We start from the raw sequence: 22682 nt of genomic DNA, 5'->3' as shown, positions 1-22682 counted from the left end.
CAAAAGAACAATTCAACATGAACAACATGTGTACACAAAAGAACAACCAGCCCGAAGGGAACAGGGGCGGGTGCTGGGTCTCCCAATAGGAGCTAGAAGAAAAGGAATTTACGGTAAGTAAACAAAATTCCCTTTTTCTTTGTCGCTCCATTGGGAGACCCAGACAATTGGGACGTCCAAGAGCAGTCCCTGGGTGGGTAAAAGAATACCTCAATAAAAGAGCCGAAAACGACCCCTTCCTACAGGTGGGCAACCGCCGCCTGATGGACTCGCCTACCTAGACTGGCATCTGCCGAAGCATAGGTATGCACTTGATAGTGTTTTGTGAAGGTGTGCAGACTAGACCAGGTAGCTGCCTGACACACCTGCTGAGCCGTAGCCCGGTGCCGCAATGCCCAGGACGCACCCACGGCTCTGGTAGAATGGGCTTTCAGGCCCGAAGGAAGAGGAATCCCCGAAGAACGGTAGGCTTCAAGAATCGGTTCCTTGATCCACCGAGCCAAAGTTGACTTGGAAGCCTGCGAACCCTTACACTGGCCAGCGACCAGGACAAAAGAGCGCATCTGAACGGCGCAGGGGCGCCGTGCGAGACACGTAGAGCCGGAGTGCTCTCACTAGATCTAATGAATGCAAATCCTTTTCACACTGGTGAACTGGATGAGGGCAAAATGACGGTAAGGAGATATCCTGATTGAGATGAAAAGGAGATACCACCTTAGGGAGAAACTCCGGGACAGGACGCAGAACCACCTTATCCTGGTGAAAAACCAGGAAAGGGGATTTGCATGACAGCGCTGCCAGCTCCGACACTCTACGGAGCGATGTAACTGCCACTAGAAATGCCACCTTCTGCGAAAGACGTGATAAAGAGACATCCCGCAGCGGCTCGAAAGGTGGTTTCTGAAGAGCCATTAACACCCTGTTAAGGTCCCAGTGTTCCAGCGGACGCTTGTAGGGTGGAACTATGTGGCAAACTCCCTGCAGGAACGTGCGGACCTGCGGAAGCCTTGCCAGGAGCTTTTGAAAAAATACTGAGAGCGCCGATACTTGTCCCTTGAGAGAGCAGAGTGACAAACCCTTGTCCATTCCGGATTGAAGGAATGAAAGAAAAATAGGTAAGGCAAAAGGCCAGGGAGTAAAACCCTTATCAGAGCACCAGGACAAGAAGATCCTCCAAGACCTGTAATAGATCTTGGCGGACGTTGGTTTCCTGGCCTGTCTCATGGTGGCAATGACATCCTGAGATAAACCTGACGACGCTAGGAGCCAGGACTCAATGGCCACACAGTCAGGTTGAGGGCCGCAGAATTCAGATGGAAAAACGGCCCTTGTGACAGCAGGTCTGTGCGGTCTGGAAGCGCCCACGGCTGACCCACTGTGAGATGCCACAGATCCGGGTACCACGACCGCCTCGGCCAATCTGGAGCGACGAGAATGGCGCGACGACAGTCGGATCTGATCTTGCGTAACACTCTGGGCAACATCGCCAGAGGAGGAAACACATAAGGGAGTCGAAACTGCGACCAATCCTGAACTAACGCGTCCGCCGCCAGAGCTCTGTGATCTTGAGACCGTGCCATGAAGGCCGGGACCTTGTTGTTGTGCCGTGACGCCATGAGATCGACGTCCGGCGTTCCCCAGCGGCGACAGATCTCTCGAAACACGTCTGGGTGAAGAGACCATTCCCCCGCATCCATGCCCTGACAACTGAGAAAATCTGCTTCCCAGTTTTCTACGCCCGGGATGTGAACTGCGGAGATGGTGGAGGCTGTGGCTTCCGCCCACAGCAGAATCCGCCGGACTTCCTGGAAGGCTTGACGGCTGCGCGTGTCGCCCTGGTGGTTGATGTACGCGACCGCCGTGGCGTTGTCCGACTGTATGCGGATCTGCCTGCCCTCCAGCCACCGATGGAACGCCTCTAGGGCTAGATACACTGCCCTTATCTCCAGAACATTGATCTGAAGGGAAGACTATCGGAGTCCAGGTTCCCTGAGCCCTGTGGTGGAGAAAGACCGCTCCCCACCCTGACAGGCTCGCGTCCGTCGTGACCACAGCCCAGGATGGGGGCAGGAAGGATTTTCCCTGCGATAGAGAAGTGGGAAGAAGCCACCACTGAAGAGAGGTTTTGGCTGCAAGGGAAAGAGAGACGTTCCTGTCGAGGGACGTCGACCTCCTGTCCCATTTGCGGAGAATGTCCCACTGGAGTGGCCGCAGATGGAATTGCACGAAGGGCACTGCCTCCATTGCTGCCACCATCTTCCCCAGGAAGTGCATGAGGCGCCTCAAGTGGTGTGACTGACCCCAAAGAAGAGATTGCACCCCTGCCTGCAGCGAAAGCTGTTTGTCCAGCGGTAGCATGACTACCGCTGACTGAGTATGAAACTCCATCCCAAGGTACGTCAGTGATTGGGTCGGTGTCAACTTGGACTTTGGGAAGTTGATGAGCCACACGAACTGCTGGAGAGTCTCCAGAGCGACGGTCAGGCTGTGTTGACACGCCACCCGGGAGGGTGCCCTGACTAGGAGATCGTCTAAGTAAGGGATCACTGAGTGTCCCTGAGAGTGTAGGACCGCCACAACGGATGCCATGACCTTGGTGAACACCCTTGGGGCTGTCGCCAGGCCGAAAGGCAGTGCCACGAACTGAAGGTGTTCGTCCCCGATGGCGAAACGCAGGAAGCGTTGATGTTCGGGTGCGATCGGCACATGGAGATAAGCATCCTTGATGTCGATTGATGCTAGGAAGTCTCCTTGTGACATCGAAGCGATGACCGAGCGGAGAGATTCCATCCGAAACCTTCTGGTGCTCACATGCCTGTTGAGCAGTTTGAGGTCCAGAACGGGACGGAATGATCCGTCCTTCTTTGGCACCACGAACAAGTTGGAGTAGAAGCCGTGACCATGTTCCTGAGGGGGAACGGGAATCACCACTCCTTCTGTCTTCAGAATGCCCACAGCCTGAAAAAGTGCGCCGGCCCGAGATGGGGGCGGAGAAGTTCTGAAGAAACGAGTCGGAGGACGAGAGTTGAACTCTATCCTGTAACCGTGAGACAGAATGTCTCTCACCCATCGGTCTTGGACATGTGGCCACCAGGCGTCGCAAAAGTGGGAGAGCCTGCCACCGACCGAGGATGCGGTTCGGGGAGGCCGAAAGTCATGAGGAAGTCGCCTTGTGACTTAGACCGCCATGCAGTGCCTCCGGCGGCCTTTTGGGGGCGTGACTTGGACCGCCACGCATAGGAGTTCCTCTGGCCTTTCTCTGGCCTGTTGGACGAGGAGGATTGGGATTTGGCTGAGGGCCGAAAGGACCGAAACCTCGGTTGTATTTTCCGTTGCTGAGGTCTCTTCGGTTTGGACTGGGGTAAGGACGAGTCCTTTCCCTTGGATTCCTTAATAATTTCATCCAATCGTTCGCCAAACAATCGGTCGCCAGAAAACGGCAAACCGGTTAAGAACTTCTTGGAAGCAGAGTCTGCCTTCCATTCGCGTAGCCACATGGCCCTGCGGACTGCCACCGAATTAGCGGATGCTACCGCTGTACGGCTAGCAGAGTCCAGGACGGCGTTCATGGCGTAGGACGAAAAAGCCGACGCCTGAGAAGTCAAAGACGCAACCTGCGGAGCAGAGGTACGTGTGACCGCATTAATCTCAGACAGACAAGCTGAGATAGCTTGGAGTGCCCACACGGCTGCAAAGGCCGGAGCAAAAGACGCGCCTATGGCTTCATAGATGGATTTCACCAGGAGCTCTATCTGCCTGTCAGTGGCATCCTTTAGCGATGAGCCATCTGCAACTGATACTACAGATCTAGCCGCCAGTCTAGAGACTGGAGGATCCACCTTGGGACATTGAGCCCAACCCTTAACTACGTCAGAGGGGAAGGGGTAACGTGTGTCATTAAGGCGCTTAGTAAAGCGCTTGTCCGGAAATGCTCTGTGCTTCTGGACAGCATCTCTGAAGTTAGAGTTATCGAAAAACGCACTCCGTGTACGTTTGGGAAACCTAAACTGGTGTTTCTCCTGTTGCGAAGCAGACTCCTCTATAGGTGGAGGTGGGGGGAGAAAGATCTAGCACCTGGTTGATGGACGATATAAGATCATATACTAAAGCGTCCCCCTCAGGTGTATCAAGATTGAGGGCAACGTCAGGGTCAGAGCCCTGAGCTGCGACGTCCGCCTCGTCCTCCAGAGAGTCCTCAAGCTGAGACCCCGAGCAGCGTGAGGAAGTCGGGGAAGAATCCCAGCGAGCCCGCTTAGTCGGTCTGGGACTGTGGTCCGTGCAGGAGTTCTCCACGTGAGACCTAGGGGCCACCCCAGGAGCACGCTGCGGCGCAGACCGAGAGGGGCCTGGAGGCGATGATCCAACAGTGCCCGGGGCCTGTGTAAGGACCGGTCTGGACTGCAAGGCTTCTAGTAGCTTGGCAGACCATTTGTCCATAGACTGAGCCATGGATTGTGAAAGCGACTCAGAGAGTTTCTCAGCAAAAACTGCAAACTCTGTCCCTGCCGCCTGGACAGTGGAAGCAGGAGGGTCTGCCTGATCCGAGGGGCCCACTAGTGACCGAGGCTCCGGCTGAGCAAGTGCAACAGGGGTCGAGCATTGCTCACAGTGAGGGTAGGTGGAACCCGCAGGTAACATAGCCCCACAAGAGGTACAGGTTGCAAAAAAACCCTTTGCCTTAGCGCCCTTGCTCCTTGTGGACGACATGCTGTTGTCTCCTAGGAGAGTGATCACTGAGGGTATATAGCCAAAAGTAAACAACCCGGCCAAACAGAGAAAATATATATATATATATATATATATATATATATATATATATATATACTCCGGCACCCTAGGGGGACCAGCACCGGGTGACCGGTGTGGCTTACCGACCGCCCAAAGCGGAGTGTGTGTCCACCAGATTCCCTGCCTTAGGTCTCCCAGAGCTGCAGAGCTCGTTCCTGAAATCCTCCACCGGCAGAATGTAAAAATGGCTGCCGGAGCTCTCAGGGGAGGAGGGAGCCGTGGGCGGCGACTAGTAAAGTGCGGGAATCTGGGGCCCCACAGTGATCAGTGAGGGGGGGAGGAAACCTAAAGTATGCTCCAGCCCTCACTGCCGACGTTAGGTCGACCGTCCCGCCCTTACCCCTGACTGGCAGGCCCGGGGGCGGGAGTTATGGTACTAGGCCGCAATGAAGCCGGGGACTAAATTTAATACCGCGGCCGACAAACAGGCTCGGTCGGCGCGGAAGTCCCGGTCTTCACAAACCAGCAGCTGCTGTAGCGTCTGTGAAACAAGCGCTCCATGCACAGTCCCCATGGGGACACAGAGTACCTTTAGATGCAGGGCCCTGTCCCTGAGGATACATAGACTCCTGTCCGGCAGATTCCCACAGGGGCTGCGGAGGGAGCCCGGTCCCAGTGAATGGATGACCGGTCAGGATCCCAATTCTCCCAGAGCCTCTAAGGGATGGTGAAGGAAAACGGCATGTGGCTCCAGCCTCTGTACCCGCAATGGGTACCTCAACCTTAACAGCACCGCCGACTTAGTGGGGTGAGAAGGGAGCATGCTGGGGGCCCTGTGGGGGCCCTCTTTTCTTCCAACCGATAAAATCAGCAGCTGCTGCTGACTAAAATGGGAAAGCATGAGTGGATGTGTGCCTCCTTCCACACAAAGCATAAAACTGAGGAGCCCGTGATGCACGGGAGGGTGTATAGGCAGAGGGGAGGGGTTACACTTTTCAGTGTAATACTTTGTGTGGCCTCCGGAGGCAGAAGCTATACACCCAATTGTCTGGGTCTCCCAATGGAGTGACAAAGAAAGTATTTTTGTATGTGTGTCTTTTTTTTTTATTTACTTACTGGGTTAGTTATGGGGGTGTCTAATAGACACCTCTCCCTTATTAACCCCTGGGCTTGACAAGTGACATCAATCCCGACTACCATTACCCCGATTGGTAAAGCAACAAGGAAATAGGAAAAGCAGAAGCGAAGCGCCAGAATGGGTGCATTGAATGTTTTCTGCCAATTCTGGGGTGGTTGTGGGCTGGTATTTTTAGGCAGGGAAGGGCCCAATAGCCATGGACCTTCCCAGCCTGATAATACCAGCCCCCAGCTGTCTGCTTTGCCTTTGCTGGTTATCAAAAATAGTGGGGACCCCACATTTATTACATTAAACGAGGCTAAAAAGCTATAGAATAAACTCCACAAGAAAGGCACTAAAAGGGTAAAAGTTTATATGTTGAGGGGGTTGTAATATTATATATCTGCATGATATCTATCTAAGATTGCTTTATTGCTTATGACAAGTAGCTTTAGAGTATTATAAAATGTAAATGTTGTTAATAATGCATGTCTTCAGGATACTAGGCAAGAAAATAAAAGTAATAAATTGCGCACTCACATGACATATAAAGGATACGGGTCCCACTTTTCTGGATAAGAATCAGAGCGATTTTTTATATGCTAGTGTGAACCTATCATAAGATGACACATGGGATTGGGTGCGGGGTGAGTGGCCTGCATACCCTGATGGATCACACTGTGATCAGAGCCCATCGATTGTTGGTCGTGCTGTCAATATGATGTCAGCAATGTAACCAATGCCAGGTTTGGAGCAGAGACTCAGCAATGAACCCGGGGAAGGGGAGTACAGCACGGTTTGTTTCTTTATAATAACCTGCAGCTTTCATTTACAAGGTAAAAATACTGGGGCCCCCCAGAAACCCTCCATACTGCAGGTCACTGGCACCCAGTGTTTTAGTTCTTTATGTGAGAACTCCCTATCAGCACCATCTAGTGGTAGGATTATGGAATGACATCCTTTACTGGATACTTTGTTCCTAAAGCATATATCATCAATACAACTAAAGCCCCCCCCCTTTATTAGCCAGAACAGAGAGCAGAAGGTCCGACAAGTGCAGACTATAGAGCGCAGAAGCCCCATAGTGACTGCTGATAGTTCGGCTACACAAGCCCTGCAGCCACATGGCGGGAATGGTGCCGGTATGGCAGGTGAATATATGTGCGGTGTTATTTATTTTATAAGTGGGATTATTTTATTTAATAATGACATAACCAATCCATGAACATCCCTTTACCTTCTCAGTAAAAATCCTCTCATTTCTCAATAATACAAGGATTTTTAATCCTATAGTTCACTGCTCGCGGTCTCTTTCAGAGATGGAGGGTTTCCTAGTCAAGGAGCACAGCACTTGCAAGTTCTTTGCTTTAGAGTTCGTGAGCGCTGCTCTGAAGCGGCCTAGATGGCTGAATGCGGCCGGTTTCAGTGACTGTGCGTTCATCTGATGCTGCAGAGCCAAAACAGACGGGTAGAGTGGCACCAGAGGGCGCACAGTTCAGTCCTGCACCGCTGCCATGCTGCTGGCCGAAACACTCAATTATCAAGTGCGCACTGCCACCCGGAAAGTGTGAGGCCAGGAGGCTGGGGCTGGGGGACGGTGATCACTGCTCCCTCCTGGAAAGTGTGAGGCCAGGAGGCTGGGGCTGGGGGACGGTGATCACTGCTCCCTCCCGGAAAGTGTGAGGCCAGGAGGCTGGGGCTGGGGGACAGTGATTACTGCTCCCTCCCGGAAAGTGTGAGGCCAGGAGGCTGAGGGACGGTGATCACTGCCCCCCTGGAAAGTGTGAGGCCAGGAGGCTGAGGGACGGTGCACACTGCCATCCTGGAAAGTGTGAGGCCAGGAGGCTGAGGGACGGTGAGCACTGCCATCCCGGAAACTGTGAGGCCAGGAGGCTGGGGGACGGTGAGCGCTGCCCTCCTGGAAAGTGTGAGGCCAGGAGGCTGAGGGACGGTGAGCGCTGCCCTCCTGGAAAGTGTGAGGCCAGGTGACTGAGGGAGGTGAGCGCTGCCCTCCTGGAAAGTGTGAGGCCAGGAGGCTGAGGGAGGTGAGCGCTGCCCTCCTGGAAAGTGTGAGGCCAGGAGGCTGAGGGAGGTGAGTGCTGCCCTCCTGGAAAGTGTGAGGCCAGGAGGCTGAGGGACGGTGAGCGCTGCCCTCCTGGAAAGTGTGAGGCCAGGAGGCTGAGGGACGGTGAGCGCTGCCCTCCTGGAAAGTGTGAGGCCAGGAGGCTGAGGGAGGTGAGCGCTGCCCTCCTGGAAAGTGTGAGGCCAGGAGGCTGAGGGACGGTGAGCGCTGCCCTCCTGGAAAGTGTGAGGCCAGGAGGCTGAGGGACGGTGAGCGCTGCCCTCCTGGAAAGTGTGAGGCCAGGAGGCTGAGGGACGGTGAGCGCTGCCCTCCTGGAAAGTGTGAGGCCAGGAGGCTGAGGGACGGTGAGCGCTGCCCTCCTGGAAAGTGTGAGGCCAGGAGGCTGAGGGACGGTGAGCGCTGCCCTCCTGGAAAGTGTGAGGGCAGGAGGCTGAGGGACGGTGAGAGCTGCCCTCCTGGAAAGTGTGAGGCCAGGAGGCTGAGGGGCGGCGAGCGCTGCCCCTCCTGGAAAGTGTGAGGCCAGGAGGCTGGGGGACGGTGAGCACTGCCCCCCTGGAAAGTGTGAGGCCAGGAGGCTGAGGGACAGTGAGCGCTGCCCTCCTGGAAAGTGTGAGGCCAGGTGCCTGAGGGACGGTGAGCGCTGCCCCCCTTATTTAGTATTTTTACTCAATAAAAATTAAAAAAACAAAAAACAATTTACTCCACTAATCTTGAATAAAATTCTCAGATTGAACAGGACACATTTAATTTATTCCCCAAAATTCCTTTAAAAAGCTATTCCCATGTGTATGGTAGCTGCGGGCCGCCCAGCTGACCCACATCTAAGGAGCTCCGATTTATGGCCAGAGTTCCCACATATACAGGTGGCTCCCTCCATTCATTCACTCGGACCCCTCTCCAGTGTCAGCAGCCCTGTCCTCGAGGCCCCTGCATCCATCACACATGTACAGCACATCGGTGGTTAGGCTATAAATTACACAGATGAAACATCCCTTTAAATGCAAAAAACTGACAGATGATGTGCACATAATACACCTACCCCAACCTCCGGAACCGCTCCGTCTGGTAAGGGGTGAAGTATTCGGGCAGACTCTCCGAAATGTAAAACTCGATTTTGGATGAGATCATGTACTGATGAGCGAGGAGCTGGAGCTTCCGGATGCGGCATCTCTCCACCATTTGGATGACGATTTCTTGAGGATACTGACAAAATCTATGTAAAAAAAAAAAAACAAAAAAAAACAAAAAAAAAAAGCAATAAAAACACTAATAGATCCAAACACTAAAGATGATTATCAACACTGAAAACACCCCCTTGAGCCCCCCAGAGACAAATAGCAATGGATATATGCGCAGTGTTAGAAATGCTACAAGACATGTTGGGTATATGGAGCTGCTGAAGCCCCCCCGCCGGGAGCGATCCAGGCTATCCTAAGGATAAAGGGGTACATGTTTAAAGGGGTATTCCGGGTCCTGATTCCAGCGATCACAGACCACTCCTGCTCTATGTCTTCCTATTCTGTAACAAGCTGGAAACTTGGGCCCCTTACCGTGCGGATCTCCAGCCGCTGACTGTCGGAGCATGGACCATTAACTCTTTGGCACTGAAGCCATCCTCCTGGCCGGAGGAGCTGACCACAACGAAGCCCATCTTGTGCGGCATCCTGGAGAACTGCAGACCCTGCAAGAAAAGGAAAGACGTCCTGAGCTCACAGACCAAGACAAGACGGGCCGGCGCTCGCTGCCCCTATACAGCATTTATAGAGGGTAAAAAGTGCAGAAAACCTTTAGTGTAAGGGGCGGCCACTCTATAGACAAAAACGAGAACAAGCAGTGAACGTGGTCCGGTATCGTGCTGATTAGAGTTGTGCGGACTTCTAATAATCCGGGTCCGGCGGATCCGTTGTGGGTTGGAAAAGAAGTCCGGATCTGATCCGGACCAATGTATGTGCATGGGGAGCGGATCCGGGGGAGAGCGAGCGAGAGAGAGCGAGTGAGCGAGAGAGCGCGAGCGAGAGAACATGCGAGCGAGCGCGCGAGAGAGAGCGCGAGAGAGACAGAGAGAGCGCAAGAGCGAGAGAGAGAAAGAGTGAGAGAGCGAAAAAAAAAAAAAAACGGATCCGGATTTTTACAGTTCGGGTCCGCTCAACACTAGTGCTGATACATGCGGCAGAATCTGCTGTGTCTACCATAGACTTCCATGGAGCGCGGGTCACTTTGCACTCACGTCTCCCCCTCTGCTGGGAGTGGGGGTCCTCATGGTCAGTCGAGGTCTCATCTGATCAGATCATACAATGTATAAAACTCTCAAAAGGTAATGATGCTGCCGTCATGAGGTCTCGGGGGTCAGACACCTGTTATGTCATCTACGGTGATCCATAGCTCGTGGTGACACCCTCACAAGCCCCTGGTGACCGCAGACAGATGGCACCGTGGGTTGGTGGTAATGGGATTATTGAAATCTGGGTAATTCCTGTTTAGTGAGATGTGCTGAAGCGCAGCCGAGCCGGAGGGGTAGTGATGGGGCGACGGCGAAATACACAACTAACGGGCACCACGGCCGGGCAAGGAAGAATGTATGATTACAACCAGCAGCAGCTCCATACGAGGCCTCCGCTGCCTGCAGTCACAGCGCTCCGCCCCGCGGGGTCAGACGCCCGCAGTCACATCCCTCCGCCCCGCGGGGTCAGACACCCGAAGTCACAGCGCTCCGCCCCGCGGGGTCAGACACCCGCAGTCACATCCCTCCACCCCGCGGGGTCAGACGCCCGCAGTCACATCCCTCCGCCCCGCGGGGTCAGACGCCCGCAGTCACATCCCTCCGCCCCGCGGGGTCAGACGCCCGCAGTCACATCCCTCCGCCCCGCGGGGTCAGACGCCCGCAGTCACATCCCTCCGCCCCGCGGGGTCAGACGCCCGCAGTCACATCCCTCCGCCCCGCGGGGTCAGACGCCCGCAGTCACATCCCTCCGCCCCGCGGGGTCAGACGCCCGCAGTCACATCCCTCCGCCCCGCGGGGTCAGACGCCCGCAGTCACATCCCTCCGCCCCGCGGGGTCAGACGCCCGCAGTCACATCCCTCCGCCCCGCGGGGTCAGACGCCCGCAGTCACATCCCTCCGCCCCGCGGGGTCAGACGCCCGCAGTCACATCCCTCCGCCCCGCGGGGTCAGACGCCCGCAGTCACAGCGCTCCGCCCCGCGGGGTCAGACGCCCGCAGTCACATCCCTCCGTCCCGCGGGGTCAGACGCCCGCAGTCACAGCGCTCCGCCCCGCGGGGTCAGACGCCCGCAGTCACATCCCTCCGCCCCGCGGGGTCAGACGCCCGCAGTCACAGCGCTCCGCCCTGTCCAGTAATGACAGTACCCCCACTTCTACATGTGCAGTTACTCCAGTAATGAGAGTACCCCCCTTCTACATGTGCAGTTACTCCAGTAATGACAGTACCCCCACTTCTACATGTGCAGTTACTCCAGTAATGACAGTACCCCCACTTCTACATGTGCAGTTACTCCAGTAATGACAGTACCCCCACTTCTACATGTGCAGTTACTCTAGTAATGAGAGTACCCCCTCTTCTACATGTGCGGTTACTCCAGTAATGAGAGTACCCCCTCTTCTACATGTGCAGTTACTCCAGTAATGAGAGTACCCCCCCTTCTACATGTGCGGTTACTCTAGTAATGAGAGTACCCCCCTTCTACATGTGCAGTTACTCCAGTAATGAGAGTACCCCCCTTCTACATGTGCAGTTACTCTAGTAATGACAGTACCCCCTCTTCTACATGTGCAGTTACTCTAGTAATGAGAGTACCCCCCTTCTACATGTGCAGTTACTCCAGTAATGAGAGTACCCCCCTTCTACATGTGCAGTTACTCCAGTAATGAGAGTACCCCCCTTCTACATGTGCAGTTACTCCAGTAATGACAGTACCCCCACTTCTACATGTGCAGTTACTCTAGTAATGAGAGTACCCCCTCTTCTACATGTGCGGTTACTCCAGTAATGACAGTACCCCCACTTCTACATGTGCAGTTACTCTAGTAATGAGAGTACCCCCTCTTCTACATGTGCGGTTACTCCAGTAATGAGAGTACCCCCTCTTCTACATGTGCAGTTACTCCAGTAATGAGAGTACCCCCCCTTCTACATGTGCAGTTACTCCAGTAATGAGTACCCCCCCTTCTACATGTGCGGTTACTCTAGTAATGAGAGTACCCCCCTTCTACATGTGCAGTTACTCCAGTAATGAGAGTACCCCCCTTCTACATGTGCAGTTACTCTAGTAATGACAGTACCCCCTCTTCTACATGTGCAGTTACTCTAGTAATGAGAGTACCCCCCTTCAACATGTGCAGTTACTCTAGTAATAACAGTACCCCCTCTTCTACATGTGCGGTTACTCCAGTAATGAGAGTACCCCCACTTCTACATGTGCAGTTACTCCAGTAATGAGAGTACCCTCTCTTCTACATGTGCAGTTACTCCAGTAATGAGAGTACCCCCCCTTCTACATGTGCAGTTACTCCAGTAATGAGAGTACCCCCTCTTCTACATGTGCAGTTACTCCAGTAATGAGAGTACCCCCCTTCTACATGTGCAGTTACTCCAGTAATGACAGTACCCCCCTTCTACATGTGCAGTTACTCTAGTAATGACAGTACCCCCCTTCTACATGTGCAGTTACTCCAGTAATGAGAGTACCCCCTCTTCTACATGTGCAGTTACTCTAGTAATGAGAGTACCCCCCCTTCTACATGTGCAGTTACTCCAGTAATGACAGTACCCCCTCTTCTACATGTGCAGTTACTCTAGTAATGAGAGTACCCCCTCTTCTACATGTGCAGTTACTCTAGTAATGAGAGTACCCCCTCTTCTACATGTGCAGTTACTCTAGTAATGAGAGTACCCCCCTTCTACATGTGCGGTTACTCTAGTAATGAGAGTACCCCCCCTTCTACATGTGCAGTTACTCCAGTAATGACAGTACCCCCACTTCTACATGTGCAGTTACTCTAGTAATGAGAGTACCCCCCTTCTACATGTGCAGTTACTCCAGTAATGAGAGTACCCCCCCTTCTACATGTGCAGTTACTCTAGTAATGAGAGTACCCCCACTTCTACATGTGCAGTTACTCTAGTAATGAGAGTACCCCCCTTCTACATGTGCAGTTACTCTAGTAATGAGAGTACCCCCACTTCTACATGTGCAGTTACTCTAGTAATGAGAGTACCCCCCTTCTACATGTGCAGTTACTCCAGTAATGAGAGTACCCCCCCTTCTACATGTGCAGTTACTCTAGTAATGACAGTACCCCCTCTTCTACATGTGCAGTTACTCCAGTAATGACAGTACCCCCACTTCTACATGTGCAGTTACTCCAGTAATGAGAGTACCCCCCTTCTACATGTGCAGTTACTCTAGTAATGAGTACCCCCCTCTTCTACATGTGCAGTTACTCCGGTAATGAGAGTACCCCCACTTCTACATGTGCAGTTACTCCAGTAATGACAGTACCCCCTCTTCTACATGTGCAGTTACTCCAGTAATGACAGTACCCCCTCTTCTACATGTGCAGTTACTCTAGTAATGAGTACCCCCTCTTCTACATGTGCAGTTACTCCAGTAATGACAGTACCCCCTCTTCTATATGTGCAGTTACTCCAGTAATGAGAGTACCCCCTCTTCTACATGTGCAGTTACTCCAGTAATGACAGTACCCCCTCTTCTACATGTGCAGTTACTCCAGTAATGAGAGTACCCCCTCTTCTACATGTGCAGTTACTCCAGTAATGAGAGTACCCCCCCTTCTACATGTGCAGTTACTCCAGTAATGAGAGTACCCACACTCCCTCTCCTGGCTGTGTCCTGGGATGACAGATCCTCCATCTTCACATGACAGAAAGTTCTGGAGTGTTTTGGCCCATCATTACACGATACAACACAATATACAGCACAGTATGGATGTACCTCAGGCTGCTCCTCCGGGCAGCACAAATCAGGAATCAATAGCGTCCTCCCGTGTATTGTTACGTCTCCCCCGATCACCACAGAGGAGGCGCCATAGCAGCAGCTGACGGCGGAATCACCTCCAGGACATCACCCGCCGGGCGGCGCATCAAGTCCGGCCGCTGTGTCGTCTACCCATCTCCATAACCACCGCTTGACAACAGTCTCCAGACCGCACGGGATTCTGGGAGATGTAGTCCATCGGAGGAGTCTTGCACGCATGTGTTAACTTCTTAACTAGATAGTGCGCATGCGTCATAGGGCAGACGAGGAAGCAATGTAGTCTTTCCTCTTGACATTGATTACAAAGCGCATGCGCGATAGGAAGTAATTTCCACTTCAGTGCACAGATGAAGATGAAGTGTTTTAAAATAAGAACAGTGAACAGCGCCCAGAAATACGGGCTGTGCTGCCGAGACCTGAAAGAGCTGAGGAGGAAAGCCTGTGCCAAGCTCCAGGTACTGCTATGTGTGTGTATTATATGTGTATATGTGTGTACATACTGTATTATATGTGTGCACATACTGTATTTTATGTGTATGTGTGTACATACTGTATTATATGTGTGCACATACTGTATTTTATGTGTATATGTGTGTACATACTGTATTATATGTGTGCACATACTGTATTTTATGTGTATATGTGTGTACATACTGTATTATATGTGTGCACATACTGTATTTTATGTGTATATGTGTGTACATACTGTATTATATGTGTGCACATACTGTATTATATGTGTATATGTGTGTAGATACTGTATTTTATGTGTATATGTGTGTACATACTGTATTATATGTGTATATGTGTGTACATACTGTATTTTATGTGTATATGTGTGTACATACTGTATTATATGTGTGCACATACTGTATTATATGTGTATATGTGTGTACATACTGTATTTTATGTGTATATGTGTGTACATACTGTATTATATGTGTGCACATACTGTATTATATGTGTATATGTGTGTACATACTGTATTTTATGTGTATATGTGTGTACATACTGTATTATATGTGTGTACATACTGTATTATGTATGTACATACTGTATTATATGTGTGCACATACTGTATTTTATGTGTATATGTGTGTACATACTGTATTATATGTGTGCACATACTGTATTATGTGTATATGTGTGTAGATACTGTATTTTATGTGTATATGTGTGTACATACTGTATTATATGTGTATATGTGTGTACATACTGTATTTTATGTGTATATGTGTGTACATACTGTATTATATGTGTGCACATACTGTATTATATGTGTATATGTGTGTACATACTGTATTTTATGTGTATATGTGTGTACATACTGTATTATATGTGTGCACATACTGTATTATATGTGTATATGTGTGTACATACTGTATTTTATGTGTATATGTGTGTACATACTGTATTATATGTGTGTACATACTGTATTATATGTATATGTGTGCACATACTGTATTATATGTGTATGTGTGTACATACTGTATTATGTATGTACATACTGTATTATATGTGTATATGTGAAGATGTAATTTACCCTCTCACTGTATATGCTGTGATACTATGTCATGATATGTATATTTCCCTGGTTGTATTAGTTGTAATTCATGTATTTCCTTGGGGGAGCTACTGGTCTCAATGTGTCTCTCTCATACAATTGTAGTCTTGGCATCTAATGTGATTATGTAAATAGCCTGTCGTCTTCTATCCAGAGTTGTGTATCTAGTCTGTTATTTCATTGGCCAGTGAAGGAATAGTCATTGTGCTGCACAGCAGGGATCCCTTCATCTACTGTGGCTGGCAGACATATTGGAGCCCTGTGATGGACCAAACCATTGATGATAGGATGTGTGACCCCCACCCCCTGAACATGGTGGGCTGGTCAAGGAGCACAGACAATGCATTTCCCTTTTTGTAACTTCAGAGTGAGCTGAAACTTGGAAGAAGAAGGAGCTCCCAGCCTGGGTGGCTGTGGACACAGACGGAGCTAGGCCTGTGTGGCGGCCCGTGGGATTGTGTGGAACTCTTTGGACTACTGTAAGGACGATTGCTTTGTTATCTGGTCCGAGGATTGTCGGGAAGGGCCCCCGAATCTGTTTTACGTGGACTTATCGTGTGCTGTTCCAGTGTTCTTGTGAATAAACCTGTTGGATCGTCCCTCGGCCTCGTCCATCCTTTGCTCTGTTGTACACCCCCGTCACAGTATATGTGTGTACATACTGTATTATGTGTGTACATACTGTATTATATGTGTATATGTGTGTACATACTGTATTGTGTGTACATACTGTATTATATGTGTATATGTGTGCACATACTGTATTATATGTGTGTGCATACTGTACTATGTGTGTACATACTGTATTATATGTGTATATGTGTGTACATACTGTATTGTGTGTACATACTGTATTATATGTGTATATGTGTGCACATACTGTATTATATGTGTGTGCATACTGTATTATATGTGTATATGTGTGTACATACTGTATTATGTGTGTACATACTGTATTATATGTGTATATGTGTGCACATACTGTATTATATGTGTGTGCATACTGTATTATATGTGTGTACATACTGTATTGTGTGTGCATACTGTATTATATGTGTATATGTGTGTACATACTGTATTATATGTGTATATGTGTGTACATACTGTATTGTGTGTACATACTGTATTATATGTGTATATGTGTGCACATACTGTATTATATGTGTGTGCATACTGTACTATGTGTGTACATACTGTATTATATGTGTATGTGTGCACATACTATATTATATGTGTGTACATACTGTATTATGTGTGTACATACTGTATTATGTGTATATGTGGCACGGTGGCTCAGTGGTTAGCACTGCAGTCTTGCAGCGCTGGGGTCCTGGGTTCAAATCCCACCAAGGACACTATCTGCAAGGAGTTTGTATGTTCTCCCCGTGTTTGCGTGGGTTTCCTCCGGGTACTCCGGTTTCCTCCCACACTCCAAAGACATACAGATAGGGACTTTAGATTGTGAGCCCCAATGGGGACAGTGTTCCTGATGTATGTAAAGCGCTGTGGAATTAATAGCGCTATATAAATGAATAAAATTATTATTATTATTATTACTTACTGTATTATGTGTGTACATACTGTATTATGTGTATATGTGTGTATATACTGTATTATATGTGTACATACTGTATTATATGTGTATATGTGTGCACATACTGTATTATATGTGTGTGTACATACTGTATTATATGTGTATATGTGTGTACATACTGTATTGTGTGTACATACTGTATTATATGTGTATATGTGTGCACATACTGTATTATGTGTGTGCATACTGTACTATGTGTGTACATACTGTATTATATGTGTATGTGTGCACATACTGTATTATATGTGTGTACATACTGTATTATATGTGTATATGTGTGTACATACTGTATTATGTGTGCACATACTGTATTATATGTGTGTGTACATACTGTATTATATGTGTATATGTGTGCACATACTGTATTATGTGTGTGCATACTGTACTATGTGTGTACATACTGTATTATGTGTGCACATACTGTATTATGTGTGTGTACATACTGTATTATATGTGTATATGTGTGCACATACTGTATTATGTGTGTGCATACTGTACTATGTGTGTACATACTGTATTATATGTGTATGTGTGTACATACTGTATTATATGTGTATATGTGTGTACATACTGTATTATATGTGTGTACATACTGTATTATATGTGTATATGTGTGTACATACTGTATTATGTGTGCACATACTGTATTATATGTGTGTGTACATACTGTATTATATGTGTATATGTGTGCACATACTGTATTATGTGTGTGCATACTGTACTATGTGTGTACATACTGTATTATATGTGTGTACATACTGTATTATGTGTGTACATACTGTATTATATGTGTATATGTGTGCACATACTGTATTATATGTGTATATGTGTGTACATACTGTATTATGTGTATGTGTGTACATACTGTATTATGTGTACATACTGTATTATATGTGTATGTGTGTACATACTGTATTATGTGTGTACATACTGTATTATGTGTATGTGTGTACATACTGTATTATATGTGTATGTGTGTACATACTGTATTATGTGTGTGTGTACATACTGTATTATGTGTACATACTGTATTATATGTGTGTGTGTGTACATACTGTATTATGTGTACATACTGTATTATATGTGTATGTGTGTACATACTGTATTATGTGTATGTGTGTACATACTGTATTATGTGTGTGTGTACATACTGTATTATGTGTACATACTGTATTATATGTGTATGTGTGTACATACTGTATTATGTGTGTACATACTGTATTATGTGTATGTGTGTACATACTGTATTATATGTGTATGTGTGTACATACTGTATTATGTGTGTACATACTGTATTGTGTATGTGTGTACATACTGTATTATATGTGTACATACTGTATTATATGTGTATATGTATGTACATACTGTGTTATATGTGTATATGTGTGTACATACTGTATTATATGTGTATGTGTGTACATACTGTATTATATGTGTATATGTGTGTACATACTGTATTATGTGTGTACATACTGTATTATATGTGTGTACATACTGTATTATATTTGTACATACTGTATTATATGTGTATATGTATGTACATACTGTATTATATGTGTACATACTGTATTATATGTGTATATGTGTGTACATACTGTATTATGTGTATATGTGTGTACATACTGTATTATGTGTGTACATACTGTATTATATGTGTGTACATACTGTATTTTATGTGTATATGTGTGTACATACTGTATTATATGTGTATGTGTGCACATACTGTATTATATGTCTATGTGTGCACATACTGTATTATGTGTGTGCTTTATTATGTTTGTGTATTACTATTATACGTGTTTATAATCTGCATGTATTGTGTGCATATGTATATTTATAATGTATGTGTTATGTATATTTATTATGGTTTGTGTATTATGATTTTATTATTATATTTGTGCATAATCTGTATTGTGTGTCTATATGCATATTATTTGTGTGTATGTATGTCTGTGTACGAATATTTATAATGTCGGTATATGTTGTGTATGTTTATTACAGTTTGTGTATTATTATTATTATTATTATTATTATTATTATTATGTGTGTGTATTATCTGTGTATATTTATATTACAGTTCTGGCAAAAATTAAGAGACCACTGCACAGCTGTATAAATATCACCTTCTCTACCTGTCTGACAGCCGTTCCATTCCAGTGTCAGTTGAATTCCAACCAGAGTTCACCTCATTCTACTTAGGCTATGTGCGCACAAGGCGTTTTTTTTTTTTTGTTCAGAAAACTGCATGACTTTGCTTCACCAGCAAAGTCTATGAGTTTTCATTTTTGCTGTCTGCTAAAAAGGCAGCTATAAATGCAAGGGGTGGGTAGTAATAGTCACGTGTGCAGGAAGAGGATTGTACTCACCCAGCATTCCTTGTGTTGGTAAACACAGAAGAGTGAATCCTCCCTGTACCGCCACCCCTGGTTCCACCTCCCGTCCTGCACCACGTCCGCTCCTAGCTCCTCTCCCGGTACTGGCCCCCTGCTCCGGCGCCATTTCCGCTCCCAGCTCCTCTCCTGGAACACGTCCGATCGTTCCAGGACCTGACGGTGATCAGCTGATCGTATAAGTCGATCGGTGAGGCCGGCTTTTTACCGCCCAGCCGATTTAAATGATCAGCTAATGCTGTCAGGTGACCGCATCAGCTGCTTACCGGCGGATCCTGCAGCGATCAGACAGGAGTCTGCACAGAGGAGCATAGTTTTGTTTTTTTTCTACTGATGCATCAGCTGATTGTTTAAAAGCCGTTTACACAATCAGCTGATGTGTCATGTGATTCAGGTCCTTGAACCTGATACATCTGATCGTAAACCGATCAGAAGATGCTGGATCCAGATTGGATATCGCGGGACCCTCGACCCAGGACTACAGGGAAAGGGGGGTTCTTTAGTTCAAGAAAGATGAAGTCACTAATTGTGTTGTGTTTAATTTGTAATAAAAATATTTTTCTCTGTCTTGTGTTTTTTTTTTTATCTTTACTAGAAATTCATGGTGGCCATATTTAATATTGGCGTGATACCATGAATTTCGGGCTTAGGGCCAGCTGATAATACCCAGCTAGCCCTAACCCCATTATTACCTAATGAGCCACCCGGCACCAGGGCTGCTGGAAAAGTTGGTTACAGCGCCAGAAGATGGCGCTTCTATGAACGCGCCATTTTCTGGGGCGGTTGCGGACTGCAGTTCGCAGCGGGTGTGCCCAGAAAGCTTGGGCACCCTGTGCTGCGGATTCCAATCCCCAACTGCGTACTTGTACCTGGCTGGACACAAAAATTGGACGAAGCCCACATTTTTTTTTGTTTTTAATTATTTAATGAAATTCATGAAATAATTAAAAAAAAGGGCTTCCCTATATTTTTAGTTCCCAGCCGGGTAGAAATAGCCAGCTGGGGGTTGGGGGCAGCCGTTCCTGCCTGCTGTACCTGACTAGCATACAAAAATATGGCAAAGCCCACGTAATTTTTTTTTTACGTTTTTTGGGCAAAAAACTCACCATACAGTCCTGGATGGAGCATGCTGAGCCTTGTAGTTCTGCAGCTGTCTGCTCTCCTGAATACACTAGTGGAGAATGAAGGAGAACAGATTGAAGAAGGAAATGACATCAGATGTTTTTTTTATTTTATTTTCTTCACCAATCTTTAATGGCATTGTTCACTGATAAAAAAAATGCATGAAAAACGCAGTGAACAAAAACGCACCAAAATGCGTTAAAAACACATGCGTTTTTGCCGCGGATGCGTTTTCTGCGACCAAAAACGCAGCATCTTTGGAGCTAAAAAAAAAGTGGATAGGTGCGCACATACCCTTAATGTGTTTCTGATTAGGTGATCACCTGAACCAAATCTTATGTAACGAGGGTAAGTATAAGAAACACTGCTGTGGTCTTCACAATCCTCTTGCAATACGACAAGCTGGATGGCAAAATAAGTGCTAGTAATATCCCAAAAGTAATAGGAATGAAAAAATAACTTTTAACCCCTTCACGACCATGGACGGATCTTTCCATCATGGATCGTGTCCCGGTAAGCCCCGCCCCCTGCCGCGGGCAGGCGGCGTGGATCGGCACACATATCAGCTGTTTTCAACAGCTGACATGTGTGCCTACATGTTCCGAGTGGAATCGCATTCCACCCGGAACATTAACCCCTTAGATCTCGCTGCCAAAGTCTGGCAGCGAGATCTATATGCGCGCGGCCATGTTTCTTACTTACCGCCGCCCCCTCCGGACGTCACGTGAGTGATCACGTGACGTTCGGTGGTTGCCATCGTAGCACAGGGTTATGTGATGACGCCTGCTGCTATGAAGTTTCACTTTCATTCTTCCTCGGCACGGAGCAGAGGAAAAAAGAAAGTGACTATTTCTGCTGTTTACAGCTGTATAGCTGTGATCAGCAGATAGCGATCAGCAATCGGATTGCTGATCGCTATAGCCCCCTAGGGGGACTAGTAAAATAAAATAAAAAAAGTAAAAAAAAAGTTTTAAAAAATTAAAAAAAAAACAAAAAACCTAAAAGTTCAAATCACCCCTCTTTCCCCCCATTGAAAATTAAAGGGTTAAAAAATAAATAAATATACACATATTTGGTATCGCCGCGTTCAGAAATGCCCGATCTATCAAAATATAAAATCAATTAATCTGATTGGTAAACGGCGTAGTGGCAAAAAAATTCCAAACGCCAAAATTACGTTTTTTGGTCGCCGCACGTTTTACGCAAAATGCAATAACAGGCGATCAAAACGTAGCATCTGCGCAAAAATGCTACCATTAGAAACATCAGCTCGAGACGCAAAAAATAAGCCGTCACTGAGCCATAGATCCCAAAAAATAAGAACGCTACGTGTTTCGGAAAATGGCGCAAAACGTGCGCCACTTTTATTGGACAAACTTGTGAATTTTTTTTAACCCCTTAGATACAAGTAAATCTGTACATGTTTGGTGTCTACAAACTCGCACCGACCTCAGGCATCATACACACACATCAGTTTTACCATATAGTGAACACCGTGAATAAAACATCCCAAAAACTATTGTGCCATCACACTTTTTTTGCAATTTTTCCACACTTGGAATTTTTTTGCTGCTTTCCAGTACAATGTATGGTAAAACCTATGGTTTCATTTAAAAGTACAACTTGTCCCGCAAAAAACAAGCCTTCATATGGCAAGATTGACGGAAAAATAAAAAGGTTACGGCTCTCGGAAGAAGGGGAGCAAAAAACAAAAACGCAAAAACGGAAAGTGCCCCGGGGCTGAAGGGGTTAACCATGCCAAAGGAGTTGAAAAGTCTTGAGTGAGGAAAAGAAGGGCTCAATTGTGGCTTTAATAGCAGAGGGATATAGTGAGAGTTACGTTGCCTCCATCCTTAAAATTTATAAGATGGCAGTCCATTACAACAAGATCAAGCAGCAGACATTGAGGACAACAAAGCTACAGACCGGCCGAGGGCGAAAGCGACTCTACACTGACCGGGATGACAGTCATCTTATTTGAATGTCACGCAGGATGACATCAAGTGACCTACAAAAGGAATGGGAAATGACAGCTGGGGTGAGGTGCACGGCAAGAACAGTTCGTAACAGGC

General features: G+C 47.5%; 2 protein-coding genes across 2 annotated transcripts in view; one reads left to right on the top strand and one right to left on the bottom strand.

The window, feature by feature from the left end:
• The window catches only part of CEP104 (centrosomal protein 104), a 212455-nt gene extending 198316 nt beyond the window's left edge, over positions 1 to 14139 (bottom strand). The window contains exons 1-3 of the mRNA XM_075328831.1: positions 13899 to 14139; positions 9479 to 9609; positions 8968 to 9141 (exon numbers count right to left, since the gene is read on the bottom strand). Of these exons, the coding sequence (XP_075184946.1) occupies positions 8968 to 9141; positions 9479 to 9591 (287 nt within the window). The 5' untranslated portion in view covers positions 9592 to 9609; positions 13899 to 14139. The remainder of the gene's footprint in view (positions 1 to 8967; positions 9142 to 9478; positions 9610 to 13898) is intronic.
• A 97-nt stretch (positions 14140 to 14236) lies between these two features.
• The window catches only part of DFFB (DNA fragmentation factor subunit beta), a 63074-nt gene continuing 54628 nt past the window's right edge, over positions 14237 to 22682 (top strand). Inside the window, exon 1 of the mRNA XM_075329294.1 lies at positions 14237 to 14395. Coding sequence (XP_075185409.1) covers positions 14288 to 14395 — 108 coding nt within the window. The 5' untranslated portion in view covers positions 14237 to 14287. The remainder of the gene's footprint in view (positions 14396 to 22682) is intronic.

The sequence above is a fragment of the Anomaloglossus baeobatrachus genome, chromosome 11, assembly GCF_048569485.1.
Source record: "Anomaloglossus baeobatrachus isolate aAnoBae1 chromosome 11, aAnoBae1.hap1, whole genome shotgun sequence".
Classification (NCBI taxonomy): domain Eukaryota; kingdom Metazoa; phylum Chordata; class Amphibia; order Anura; family Aromobatidae; genus Anomaloglossus; species Anomaloglossus baeobatrachus.
Note: the sequence above shows the minus strand (reverse complement) of the source record. Positions and strands in the feature narration are given on the sequence as shown.